Source organism: Colobus angolensis, unplaced genomic scaffold, assembly GCF_000951035.1.
Source record: "Colobus angolensis palliatus isolate OR3802 unplaced genomic scaffold, Cang.pa_1.0 Scaffold90, whole genome shotgun sequence".
Classification (NCBI taxonomy): domain Eukaryota; kingdom Metazoa; phylum Chordata; class Mammalia; order Primates; family Cercopithecidae; genus Colobus; species Colobus angolensis.
This window is the reverse complement of record NW_012122932.1, coordinates 6,160,033-6,174,002: the sequence shown is the minus strand read 5'-3', so window position 1 is coordinate 6,174,002 and position 13,970 is coordinate 6,160,033. Positions and strand designations below refer to the sequence as shown.

The following is a 13,970-nucleotide window of genomic DNA, read 5'->3' as shown; positions in this document are numbered from 1 at the left end:
TTCATTCAAGAAGTATTTATTGATAGGTGCTAGGCAAGATACAAAGATGACTCAGACACAGATCCTGCCCATAAGGAGCTTACAGTCTAATAGGGGAGAGAGAACACATACATGGGATACATGGTCAGAGCTATGTTTCAGCAAGATGAATATAACATTGTGTATAAAGTAGGCGGGAGTAAGAAGAGGTTAAGTGAAGCTGAGAGAGTACCGAAATTAAATAGGTGAGGAAGACAGACGTGAAAGACTTGAGGTAGAACTGACAGGACTTAGCTGAAGACTGGATATTGGGAATAACAAAAATGGAAGCAGATGACTCAGACTTTAGCATGGATGATGTCATGAACTGAAAGGAGGAACAAGTTTTGGCAAAGAAATGAAAATTTCATATAAAATTCTTCTGCACAGAAACAAACTGCCTGGGATATACCAGGCACAATCAGGAAGAAATGGCTAGTTACCCAGACCAACGGAAGCACCTCAAAATGGCCAGTGACTTCCTCCCCCTTCTATACCCATCCCCCCAAATTTCCCAACAATTTCCTCCACTAAAATGGTGTAGTACCTAACATTTATTAAATTCAAGGTCTATCTCCAGACATGCCTCCCTTAGGAATGAAAATAGAAATATATTAAGTTATTCAACTCAGTAAGTTATCATCTAAAGACTCTAGTTGTGAGTCACTGTACCTTCTAGTGGAATATAGAGATTAACTCGCTAGTCCTTGTCTTCTAGGAGCTTACAGTCTAGTAAAGTAGTAAAACAGATAATGTAATTCTAATTCTAGATTGAAGGGGTAAGTTAAGAACTATGAGAAAGACAAAGTGCTCTAGAACAGTTTTAGAAATGAAGGTCGGGAACAGGACCTCATACAAGAGGGACAATGTGGAAAGTAGATGAGAATGGATTTGTTCCTCAGACAGATCAGCCCCAAAAAGGGCTACTCCCCATTCCTGTTGCCAATTTTTTCTTAGGGAAAAACACAGCTCTTGTACTGATCTTTAAAAAAGAAATTACTTACAAGGCAAGAGATCGGAGGAAAGGGGAGAGTGTAGATCTCAGTGGACCTTCAGGGAAGAGAGAAGGCACTTGAAGCCAAGGAATCACAATGCCTGGCTTATCGGGAGGACCCTAAGTGTTTTAGCAAGGCTGGAGCATCACTTCCATGACGAGTGGGAAAAATAACTGAAAAGCAATATTAAGACCTTGATATAAATATGGCATTGCCAGGCACTAAACAGGGTACACGCCTAAGACCAAATTGCTGCCCCCTAGGAGCTTACAATTACAACAATACAAGGTGGAAAAAGCACCACAATGTACAGAATGCAAAATGCTGAAGTATTTAGGATAAATTACAGCTGAGTTTCAGCTATTAACACATTAGGATACCCAATAGCTTTCTGACAGCTAGTAGTAAACCCATCCCTGAGGGGAGCACAAGTTAATGTCCTTAGACAACAAGCCCTGGTAGAGCTGAGCCATTCAAGACAGTTCTAAGAAAATAGAGAAAACAGGGGTATGAAAACTACAGAAGCAACTGGGTGAACATACAAAAAGTGACACCTTCCCTTTTTCTCCTGACAAACTTTAACAGTGCTGGCCTTCCTATAGTGAATCTAAACTGATGATCACCGTATTACTTCTAGAAGCAGATCTGGGACTCTACTAGCCAATTATCTGATCATTTGTAAAATGAAGGGGTTGTACAGGTCACTTACTAGTCCTTTCCAGTACTAACATTCTATGATTCAAAGAATTCTGAGAGTTTCTCCGTTCTTTGTGGTAATAATCAAACTAGAAGAAAAAAAATTTAAGTCTGATGCTTCTCACTCAAAAATATAATTATTTTCTATATAAATGACAAATGATCCCTATGCTATCAGCTAAATTTTACTTCCACCCTATCCTTCTTCAAAATTCATGAATTTTTTAAAACCACATGTCCTACAAGCTACCTTAGCATGCACCAAATGGTTTTTCAAAAAGTTTTCTCCTCTCCTACTTCCTTATACCAGCTTCTTGGTATAATGTCATTTAAAGGGCCAAATCAGTGAATATCCAATCTTCATAACAAAATTTTAAAATTTAGGAAAACAACTGACATCAAAACATAAGGACAATGAGTAACCAAAGTGGGTTTTGTTTTGTTTTCTAATTTTTTGTTTTTTAGAGACAGGGTCTCACTCTGTCACCCAGGTTAGAGTGCAGTGGCACGATCATAACTCACTGCAGCCTCCAACTCCTGGGCTCAAGCAATATCCTGCCTCAGCCTCCTGAGAGACCGAGACTACAGGAATGCGCCACCACGTCTGGCTCACTTTTCAATTATCCGTAGAGACAGGGTCTTACTGTGTTGCCCAAGCTGGTCTCAAATCCCTGGCCTCAAGCAATCCTCTGGCCTCAGTCTCTCAAAGCACTGGGATTACAGGCATGAGCCACCCCAACCCACCCCAAAGTGATTTTAACTTCAGCAATAGTTAAAACTGTTTCTATCCAGGTTAAACAGGATTTAATCTTCCCTCTAATTACTACCAAAAATATAAGCAACCTTCCCCATAAGTGAGTTCTTGAAAATAAATACTTGGTTCAGTAAATCAATAATTTCTGGTAAACATCCTTAATTCACTTAAAAAAAAAAATCCTAAGACACACTGTATGCACTGTATGCACACTGTAGCTTACAAATCTGGGACACTGGCCACATTTCAAAATACTAAACACATATGAATTTCTGTAATTGCCCAGGTCACATGATTTATTAAAGAAATAGTTGATCAGATTCCCTATATTATTTTCCTCTTACTTACAGGGAATTAAAATAAGCTACTAGGTTTAAGTAGAAACTGTGGAGAGAAGATGAATCCAATGTTCTCAAAGTCAAGTCACATAAACAGAAACTAAAAACCTAATTCCAAGTCAACGCATATGCATAATCAAAAACCAAAACTGGTTAAGGGTTTTAGGTAACCTCTACTCATCTTTTTACTCATTCAGGCCTTGATTTGAGACATGAAAGCATGAACAAGGCAGTTTAATTTCAGTGTTGTTCTGAGGTGGTATCTATCCACTAGTAAGAATGTAAATATAAACAAGTTTTATTTCACATGTGCCACCATCTCTCCTTTACTATAGTCTGTTAAGAGTTGACAGGCCCACCTATGGTCCCCAGAACCTCAACATTAAACAAATATAAATCCCAAATATAAATCCCCTTGGAACCAGAAATTCTTAAGTTATCATCTTGTGCCACATGGCCATTACTTGATTAGCAACTTTAACTCAACCCCTCAGCCCACATAAGACATTGCAAAGTTCTTTTGGTACATTAGGCAGTTAGCTAAAAAACCTGATATTCAAATAAATGTTGATGTTACTTCTTTTGCAAGTTTAAAAACGGCTCAACTAAAAAGGTCAACAATTATCTTATCTGTATGCAGTACTGCAAAGATTCCTTTAAGTAGCACAAAACGAAAACTGCAATATAAAAGACATCTTTACAGATTTGACAAATGCAACCATTTAAAAGAAATGTCACTCAGCAAAAACAGTGGTCTACAAATCTAAGCTCTTCAGAAAGGTTACCTATAAGTTCTAAAATGGCTTTCTATAAAGTTCAACATTTTCCATTAAATTGTTAAATTCTACCAGGGTTTTTCAAACAGAGGGATGAAGACAAGTATCAGAAGGTGACAGTTTATAAGCACAAAACATAAATTCTAAACTCACCTGGATTATGCTCTAATAAAAATATTGTTATCCACATCCAGATTTGAAGTTTGCACTAAATTATCAAATCAGATGAGAAAAAAACTTAAAAACCACTACTATTGTGTTACCATATATAATCTGCAAATCAAAAAGACTCACAAAATCCAACTTTAATTATCTTGTTTGCCCTAAAGGAAATTAAGAACTGTAATGTTAACCTTGTTCTGAATGTATTCCAGACTCAAGTCTCCCTACAGTAGGAAGTTCATTGCGGTCTATGTTACTGAAATGAAATTAGGGGGGCATGATGGTTCCAGAGAAAAATCATCAGTTTGGGAAGCAAATGCGCTCCTTGCTACATGGATGACTTGGAAGCCTGTCATTTAACTGCTCTGATTCAGTTTCTTCCTCATCTGTTTTGCTGAGGACAGTATCACCTAATCCGCAGCACAGATGTGAAAATTAACTTTTCTAACCTAAAGTGCAAATCAGCTAACACTGTGGTAATGACATACTCATCCAAAGTCAAATTATTATTTTTGGATTATCGATCTCACTGGTCCCTAGCAATATCTGACAAAGTTGAGAACACTGGAATATACAAAGTAAAGCCCAACCTCACCACTAACACAAAAATACAGTTTAAGGCCCAAGATCTCTAATTATAAATCAACAGGTCTTAAAAAACTAAGACCCACTGAACCAAACAAATCTTATCTAGCTAAAATACTCATGAGGCCAGGTGCAATGGTGCACAACTGTAGTTCCGGCTACTTGGAAGGCAGGAGGACTGACGAGGCCAGGAGCTTGAGACCAGCCTGACAACATAGCTCAAGACCTTGCCTCTATAAAAATAAAAATTAAAAAACAAAAACCTCATGGGTCAAGAGTTCTAAGTTCAGTAGCTAATAACTATACATTGGGCCATTCCTATGGATGAAAATTTTCATTTTAAAATCTGAAAATGTTCAATGTGATGAGCTCCTACTGCTGCCACCTATAGAAAATGTTGCCCTAACATAATCATTTTCCAGCAGTGGAAATGTATACATCTCTAAGCTCTCATGTTTACTCTACATGCAATAATGTACATAATTGTACGAGAATTCTCAACAGTGCTGATCATGCTAATTCTATTTCTTAGGTCCAATACCATCATTCAAAATCTCACAATCATCCCAACTTTGATGATTTAAAAGTACGGGGGAAGCCTTGTATTTTCTGAGATTGTGCAGTAATCCCCTGCAACAAATTGCAAGCAGCATCAGCATGTATTGCTACCACCTCTCCACATTTACACACACATACACAACACACACATACATTTGGTACAGACAATAAAAAGTGAAATTACTAATTCCTTAGACGTTACTGTAATTCTTGAAACAGATTTCCATTTCCTAGTTTGTTATTTATCTGAGGCTGAGTTTCAAAAGAATGAGTCTTCATTCCAGTTCTTCTAATCCCACAGCTCCACCCACCCACAGGAATAGGGACTATCAGTATTCTCAGCGGGGTTGCTTCATTTTTACACATTTGGTATCCTTAGACCCCACCCAATAAATGCCAGATGCATGTCTCTCCAACAAACCTTCCCAATTTCACACATTTCTAAATGTCCTCTAGGATGTGATAACGCCAAGCTGAGGACTGCTGCATCTAGTTAATGCCGTTAAGTCTCCAAATAGGAAGAACTCCTGTTTTGAAATGTGTAATTTAGTATTCACCTGTGAAGGATAATTTCTAGGCTATCCATAATTTATTACCTTGAAGTTACCACAAAGTAATTTTTTTTTTCAAAGTAACTCAAACTAAACTTTTCTTTCCACTCACCATACGCTTAATATAAGCTACACAAGTATAAGTTGTATTTCTTCCTGTTATCACTGATCTGGGCCAAAAGTGGTTACCAAAGTTACTTAAACTAACCCTACAAAAAACCCATGTGATTCAGTTACATTAAGTTTATGTAAAGGAGATGCTGCCAATTTTCAAATATTTGAGGAACCGGAACCAAACTGGTAATACCAACTTCACTGTGGCCTTAACCATCACAGCAAACCTAGTTTCTCAGTAACACAAACCAAACATTCCTATGTTATCTTTAAACGACAGTCCTAAAGATGAATACTGTTAAGAAAATAAATACGCTGAATTTTACAACCTGGTTGCCCTTCACTTAGTAATGATAAATAATCACACAAAATTTGTTTCACACGTGTAAACAAAACCTTCACCCATCTCACACACAGCACTCAACAAATAACACATATGTGAAACGAGTATTAGTCTATATTGCCAGATTAAATTTTCTTCCAGAAATATTTTAATAAAAATTGGCCATTTCCAAGTAACACCCACTGCATGCCAATCAATAAAAGAGAACCATAACAAAATAGAAAATTTACCATATGGCTATGATTTTAAGAAAAAAAATGCGGACACGAGCACATGAGCAAAGTCCAATATTAAAGTAACATTCCTTCTTACGGGCTATGATTAGGAATCTGATTAGATACCAGAATAAAAACACAAATGCTGAACTATTTAGGTCAAAGAACCTCTATAGAAGCATCTGTCTTCGAAGGCATTCCAGTTTGAGACTCAATTTTAGAATAAGGCATAACAAACACGTTAACAAAAGACATACACAAAGTGATGAGAGGGATTCTGTAATTCCCCACATACTCTGGACCTAATAAAACAAATCTAGATTTTTTTTTAAATTATTTTTGTTTAAACAATTGCCAAGACTGAAATCAAAGATAAATAGAAGGCACAACAGTTTTGCTCTGGTTGTTATCTGAGTTTTGGGAATTTTTTTGCTTTCTGTTTTTTTACAAATACAAATTAAACATGAAAAAACTACTTTAAAAAATAACAGTTCAAGAAAAGCCTATCAGTTGCATTCTAGACATTTAAAACCTATTATCACAATTTAAATTTCAATGGTAAAAACAGTAGGTTTTAGAATTGTTTTGTGATCCTTTATCAAAAGAAAATTTCTATTCCTTTTATTCAGTTTTTAAACATACCAGTGAGAATCACAATTGTCACATTTTCCAATGGCAATTTCTCCATACTAGAAGGTAGTCATGACTCTCAAAGAAGAAACAATTTGGGTTTTTCCTGCCTTCAAAATATTATCAAATCCTGTATTTCTTACAGGCTTTTGAAACATGTAGAAAATAAGAAATATTCCAATGAATGAAACATACCAAATGTCAGTAATACACAAGACATTCCTTTGGGGAAATGGCTGTTAAAAAAAAAATCCAGTCTGTATATGCAAAGTAAGCAAGGAAATTCAGTCTTTTTTTTTTTTCTTCTTTAAAAGTCCATTATTCCTAAAATATCATTCCACAAAATTGGAAGTGAAAGACTAAAGGTCAGGAAAGGGAAGAGAGGGAGAGGGAGCACACACCATTAACACACAAAAAAAGTAAAATTATACAAACTTAAGCAGTTTATAACAGACTGGGGTCATACTCCAAGATACCAAAGGCTAGTCGAAGAAATTCACCATTCTGCTGGAACTAGGGTTTGTATGGCTGCGTGAAGATCCATGAAGATTCACTGCCGTGGCGCAAGCCCCCTTCCCACTCCAAATCCTGGTTTCTGCACCATGCCTCCACGGGGAGGGCCTCTCATTCCACCACCCAGCCCACCTCGAGGGCCTCCAGGTCCCCGAAGGCGATTATCTCGTCGGTCGCCTTCCCTGGCAGCTCGAGTCTTCTTCTCTTCGACATTCAGACGGACCTCACCTCTGAACATGATGGGCTGTAAGAATCAAGGTGACCAGACTTAGAGTAGTGATGAGCTATCACTATCAAAGAAAGCTATAATAATGAACCAGCAGAGGCTGGGCAATGGCTCACACCTGTAATCCCAGCACTTTGGGAGGCTGAGTCAGGTGGATTACGAGGTCAGGAGTTCAAGACCAGCCTGACCAACATGGTGAAACACCATCTCTACTACAAAAATACAAAAATTAGCCAGGCATGATGGCACACGCCTGTAGTCCCAGCTACTCAGGAGGCTGAGGCAGGAGAATCACTTGAATCTGGGAGGCAGAGGTTGTAGTGAGCCAAGATCGCACCATTGCACTCCAGTCTGGGAAACAGAGCGAGACACTGTCTCAGAAAGAAAAAAGAAGCAGCAGATTATAAATCAGCTAAATTCTCACAGTTCAGTTTTTTGTTTGTTTTTTTAATGCGACACAGTTTCACTTGTCACCCAGACTGGAGTGCAATGGCATGATCTTGGCTCACCACAACTTCTGCCTCCTGGGTTCAAGCGATTTTCCCTGCCCCAGCCTCCAGAGTAGCTGGAATTAGAGGCGCCCGCCACCACACCTGGCTAATTTTTGTATTTTTAGTAGAGACAGGGCTTCACCATGTTGGCTAGGCTGGTCTCAAACTCCTGACCTCAAGTGATCCACCAGCCTCAGCCTCCCAAAGTGCTTGGATTACAACAGTTCAGTTTTTAACTGAGAACATACAATTTACCATTAACAAATACATGGAAAGGTGATTAGGTAGGCAGGCCAGTTTTAAAAAGCCATTTTAAATAGCACAGCAGCACAAGTTAACTCTCATCGTACTTATTTTTTTCTCATATAATTATGTAAATTGAATAAAGAATTGCCACCTTCCCCATAGATTTGGAGGCTTAGAATAAAACCTCATCATCGCCAATGTGAAAAGATGGTACTGTACATATTTATGCAAAGTACATATATATTTAAAATAAAAACTTCATTAATCTGACATAAACTTTAACTTGTTCTTCACCTCCTGAGAAGTTTGGATCGTCTTGGGCTTCGTTTCCTAACAGAGCCAAAGTTACCAAACATTTCAATATATTCAATTATGCTCTTCACCAGCAATATAATTTTCTAGTTTCTTAAAATGAGCATCTAACAGTACTATGTGTCAGGGAAGTGTTCTATTCAAATTTATTAACTCACTTAACCTTTATAACAACCCTCTGAAAGTAGATACTTACTCTAAGGACTAGCAAACTAAGGACTGGGGAGGTTAAGTAACTTGTCCCATGGGTCACAACACTAATGAGTGATGAAAGGAGAATGTAAACCAAGGCCTCCAAACTGGGAAAAATAAGCTTTGAACCGCTAAGCTACACTACAGTATGTCATACACCAGGGCAGTCAGTCTTACATAAGCTATTTCTGCTCACACAAAAAATTACTGAAGGAAGCATAGCAGACTTCTATCAATACCATGAAATGAAGGGTGACCACTAGGCCTAATAACGTGCTGAATGATGGATTTATCTACAAAGCCTACTGGACATTTCTGGGTTCTTCAGTGGCTTTGGTGAGATGAACCACCGTTCTCTCATTTCTCAAACAGTATTTTGCAGGAGATGCTTCACAAAAATACGTGGTAAAGTAATTTGAAAGATAATGTGTATGTGCATACTCAGGTTGACATAATGTTATGACCACAACATTAAACTATGCAGTATGGCCAGGTGCACTGGCTCACACCTATAATCCCAGCACTTTCGGAGGCCAAGGTCAGTGGATCACCTGAGGTCAGGAGTTCGAGACCAGCCTGGCCAACATGGGGAAACCCCATGTCTACTAAAAATACAAAAAAATCAGCTGGGCACGGTGAGGGGCACCTGTAATCCCAGCTACTCAGGAGGCTGAGGCAGGAGAACTGCTTGAACCCGGGAGGTGGAGGTTGCAGTGAGCCGAGATCACATCATTGTACCCCAGCCTGGGCAGCAGAGCGAGACTGTCTCAAACAAAAAAAAAAACCTTGCAGTACGCCCATTAGCATTCTGGAAAATATCACTGATCTGCAATATTTCTATTACATGGTTTAAAGTACACAATTTTAATCCACAGGGACAGAAAGCGGATTAGTGGCTGCAAGGGGCTGGGGAGACAGGTACAAGGAATGACTGCTTAGTGAGTAAAGAGCTTATGGCTATTAGTAAAAAACTTTTGGAATTAAAGGTAATGGTTGCACAATATGTGTTCTAAATGCAATTAAGTTGTACAATTTTAAATGGTTAATAGTGTTATGTAAATTTCACCTCAATAAAAAAAGTATAGCTTAGTAAATTAATATTATTTATACCCTTGTTCTTCTCGGCTACAACAAAAAGCAGTTTTTTGCTAGGGGAGGGGAAGCTTTCTTTGGGGCTACGACAGTAAGATTTACATTCTACAAATTCTTCTAATATTAGAATTTACAGGGTTAAGAGTGCTGTTACTAAGGGTGGTTCCAAGTACTCTGACTATATAATTTATCTTCCAAACCCAATTTATTGACTTACAGGAGAAGTTCTTAATAGTTATTCTCTACAAAACAGCAGTACACCAAAACTGCCCTGGGCAAACTGGCTCTTATCTAATAGTTAAAAGTAGGTTTGTATTTCAACTCCTGTGCACCAAAAGCCAACACCAAGGAAAGGTAGTTACATAAATCTCAGTGCACTGATAACTATTCATTTTCTCATTCTCATAATTCATGCTTTCAAAAACTAAGTTATTTAAACATAAGTTTCGTTTTTCTAAACCCCCAGGCAGGTCTTTTAACAATGGTTGAAAATAATGGAATAAATTACCTGAATATGTTGGAATAAACTGCACTTTACATAAAGACCCAGCTGTAAAGATAAATATATTCTAAAGAACCAAAACCCTTTAAAAAAAAAAAAAATCAAGATGAAAAGCTGCTTACCCTGTTGCTAAGGACCTTCTGAACAGGCTCAGAATCATCAAACACAACAAAACCAAAATTGGGTAATTTCCCACCACTGTTAATGCGCAACTCCACCACGTTCCCATAATCTGCAAGTGAAACAGATTCTCAGATAACTACTTAGACCATTCCCTTTAAACATTCCATGTACACAGTCCAATACAGTAGCCACTGGATGCATGTGACTACTGAGCACTTGAACTATAAATACAGCTGGTCTGAATTGAGATGTGCCTCTCGTAAGTGTAAAATTATGGGAGGCACATTTAGATTTCAAAGATTTATTATGAAAAGTGTAAAATATCTCTCACAATATTCTTACATGTTGAAATGACAATGCCTTAAGCGTTAAATGTTATTAAAATTATCCAGTTTCTTTTTACTTTTTTTTTTTTTTTACCATGACTACTAGAAAATTTATAATTACGCATGTGGCTCATTTTCTATTTCTACTGTACAGTGCTAGAGACACTAGATGAATTTAGTGTTCAAAACTCAATAACCTACTTTGAAAGAAATCTTTAAGCTCTGATTTGTCCACTTCATGAGGCAGGTTGCCAATGAAGAGTTGGTGACTGTCAGGGTGTCTCACCATTCTTCGGGGTTCAATGTCACCTTGCTCACCAGCCTCACGGACTTAAAAGGAGACAAAATCATCAATGAAAGGCAAGAGAAAGACGACATCTTTCAGTGACTGCTCACATTCAATAGTTTTCCCTCTACCCTAAAAACAGGCAATTCCATCAACCCTACAATATTTTTATTTTAAAGTATATAAATATCAACTACCCTCCCAAAATAAGCTCTCCCCTCAAAATCCCCCAAACGAGAAATTGCCCTTCTGAGCTCTTACTTGGTCTGGGTCCCCTTTGGGGAGGAATATTTATTCGCTGTTCTCGCACTCTTTGATCCCTTTGAGGTCTCTGTGGTGGAATCTGAGATTCAGGCTTAGACTCTGGACGGGGCTGAAAAATTTTAAGTTAACTTTTGTGTTAAAACAAAGCAGGCTTATCCTTTTTCTTAATGAACTTTCTTAGCTAACAAGTTTTAAACTAGAAAATGGACAATTCCCTTACAAGAAAAATTAAAAACCACCTTATACCCTTTTTTCTGTCCTATGTATCAGTTTTGTTTCTACATTGATTTGGGGTTTGTTTTTTTTTTTTTTGAGCCAGATTCTCACTGTGTCGTCCATGATGCAGTGCAGTGGCACAATCATGACTCACCGCAGCCTCACCTCCTGGATTCAAGCAATCCTCCCACCTCAGCTTCCTAATTAACTAGGACTACAGATGCATGCCACAAGGCCCGGCTAATTTCTTATTTTTTTGTAGAGACAGAGTCTCACTATGTTGCCTGAATTGGTTTCAAACTCCTAGGCTCCAGTGATCAGCTGGCTTCAGCCTCCTAAAGTGCTGGGATTGCAGGCATGAGCCACACTCCACCTGACCAGTTTTCACATTCTCTAAACCTCTGTTGAATCAAATTACCAAAATATAAGTACACTTGCCTAATGTACAAGTTTTATTAAGACCTTACCTGTGAAGCTGGTACTTTAACAACATGAGGTGGTATCCCAGTAACTGGAACAGCTCCACTGGGTGGAAGGTTCTTACTGGTCACAGATGCCCAAGAAAACGTCTAAGGGAGCAATACCAACATTACATAATTATACCATGTATCAAAACAATATAAAAGCTACTAACTCTTGATTGCCTGTACACAACAAATGGTAACACATTCTCACAGGCAGGATGGAGTTTATACATATATTAAGATTCTTCTCTTTCAGCTATTCAAAATATAGTACTGAAATTCCTTGGGACTGACGATCAAGTACCAGGCAAATCTGAGAGGCTTAGGTTCAAGAAACTACTCACTTTTTTTTTTTGAGATAGAATCTAGCTGTTGCCCAGGCTGGAATGCAATGGCATGTACACAGCTCGCTGCAGCCTCCATCTCCTGTGCTCAAGTGATCCTCCCACCTGTTTCCCAAGCAGCTGAAACTACAGGCATGTGCCACCATATCCAGCTATTTTTTCTTTTTAGCAGAGATGAAGTCTCACTATATTGACCAGGCTGGTCTTTAACTCCTGAACTCGAGCAATCCTCCTGCCCTCTGCCTCACCAAGTGCTGGGATTAAGTGTGTGAGCCACAATGCCTGGCCCAAGGAAAGCTACTTCCATTCAAATTTGTGAGTCAAACAAAATTCCCTCTCCTCTAAAATCAGCTCAGCTCTTCCTGCTGTGATTCAGTCCAATCCATGATACAAACATCGACTCAATTACATCAACTGTAGAATCATCATCAACACCTTTCTCACACATTTAAAAATTGTCACAACCTGTTATTCTACCTAATTATTTCTTTTCCATTTCCACTGCCACAACTCTAATTCAAGCCATCATTCTCTCTCAACTAGGTTTACTGTATTAACCAACTAAGTGGTCATCTGGTCCAGTCAAACTACTTTTCCACTTGCTTCTTACTGTTTTCTTATTGTGACAAGGTCTTACTCTGTCTCCCAAGCTGGAATGCAGTGACATAATCATAGCTCACTGCAGCCTTGACTTCCCAGGCTAAGCAATCCTCCTACCTCAGCCTCCCAAGCAGCTGGGACCACACATAGGCATCACCACGTACAGCTAATTTTTTGCACTTGCAAGCTAAAGTCATTTCAACATTGCTCTTTCCTACTCACCTATTAGCTGCCAGAGAGCAAGAACCCCTATCTGTTTTGCCAATATCTATACTTTGAACAACGCCTAACACACAGCAGGAATTTGAATTAATTGTTGAACAAACAAATGACATAACCCTGAGCCTGTAAATACAGCACTAAAAATTATATTCCTTCTCAGAGTGCCAAATGTAAAGGTTTCATGAGTTCAGTTAACACCACCCTAATAAGACTCAGGAGGACAAACTGAAAACTTCCGAAATCAGGTATGCCAACTAGAAAAGAAATTTTACTTCAGCAGTTCATTTCTACTTCCACTATAAAGTTATCTTCAAAAAAATTTCATAGAAAAAGAAAAGTATATTCTGCCATGTTGTTTTTCTTAAAAAGATGTTACGCACTTGTAGTAACAAGCATGTAATAATTTATAGTGTAAAAGATTAAATATTAAAAAGATAAGGAATCACTGACATGGTGCTACAGTGGCACCTAAAATTTCTAATCTAACAGGCATTCAAGTTACCTAGGGGAAGGCAGTGGTTTATTTTGATGAAATAAACTAATACACATCTTACCTCTCTCTTATCAAAGGCATGGCTCAATATCTAAGAAATTTCCCTGAAATGAACCACCAATATGAAAATGTATCTACAAAAGTCAACCAAACAGCAATACAGAACAGAGATTTTTCTTTTTTAAAAAATAACTAGAAATAGAATAAAAATGAAGACATGTTTCATACCCTCAAGTCTTCCTGTACTGTCTGAGCTATGTCTGCAGGTGCTGGAGAAGAACTCTTCTGAGTATCCTCAGGAGCAGTTTCTTCTAATACTGGCT

General features: G+C 38.1%; 1 protein-coding gene across 1 annotated transcript in view; it reads right to left on the bottom strand.

Moving 5' to 3' along the window:
- G3BP1 (GTPase activating protein (SH3 domain) binding protein 1) overlaps positions 1-13,970 on the bottom strand; it is a 40,948-nt gene continuing 26,978 nt past the window's right edge. The window contains exons 8-13 of the mRNA XM_011931676.1: positions 13,876-13,968; positions 11,992-12,093; positions 11,306-11,417; positions 10,960-11,088; positions 10,432-10,541; positions 1-7,492 (exon numbers count right to left, since the gene is read on the bottom strand). Coding sequence (XP_011787066.1) covers positions 7,286-7,492; positions 10,432-10,541; positions 10,960-11,088; positions 11,306-11,417; positions 11,992-12,093; positions 13,876-13,968 — 753 coding nt within the window. The 3' untranslated portion in view covers positions 1-7,285. The remainder of the gene's footprint in view (positions 7,493-10,431; positions 10,542-10,959; positions 11,089-11,305; positions 11,418-11,991; positions 12,094-13,875; positions 13,969-13,970) is intronic.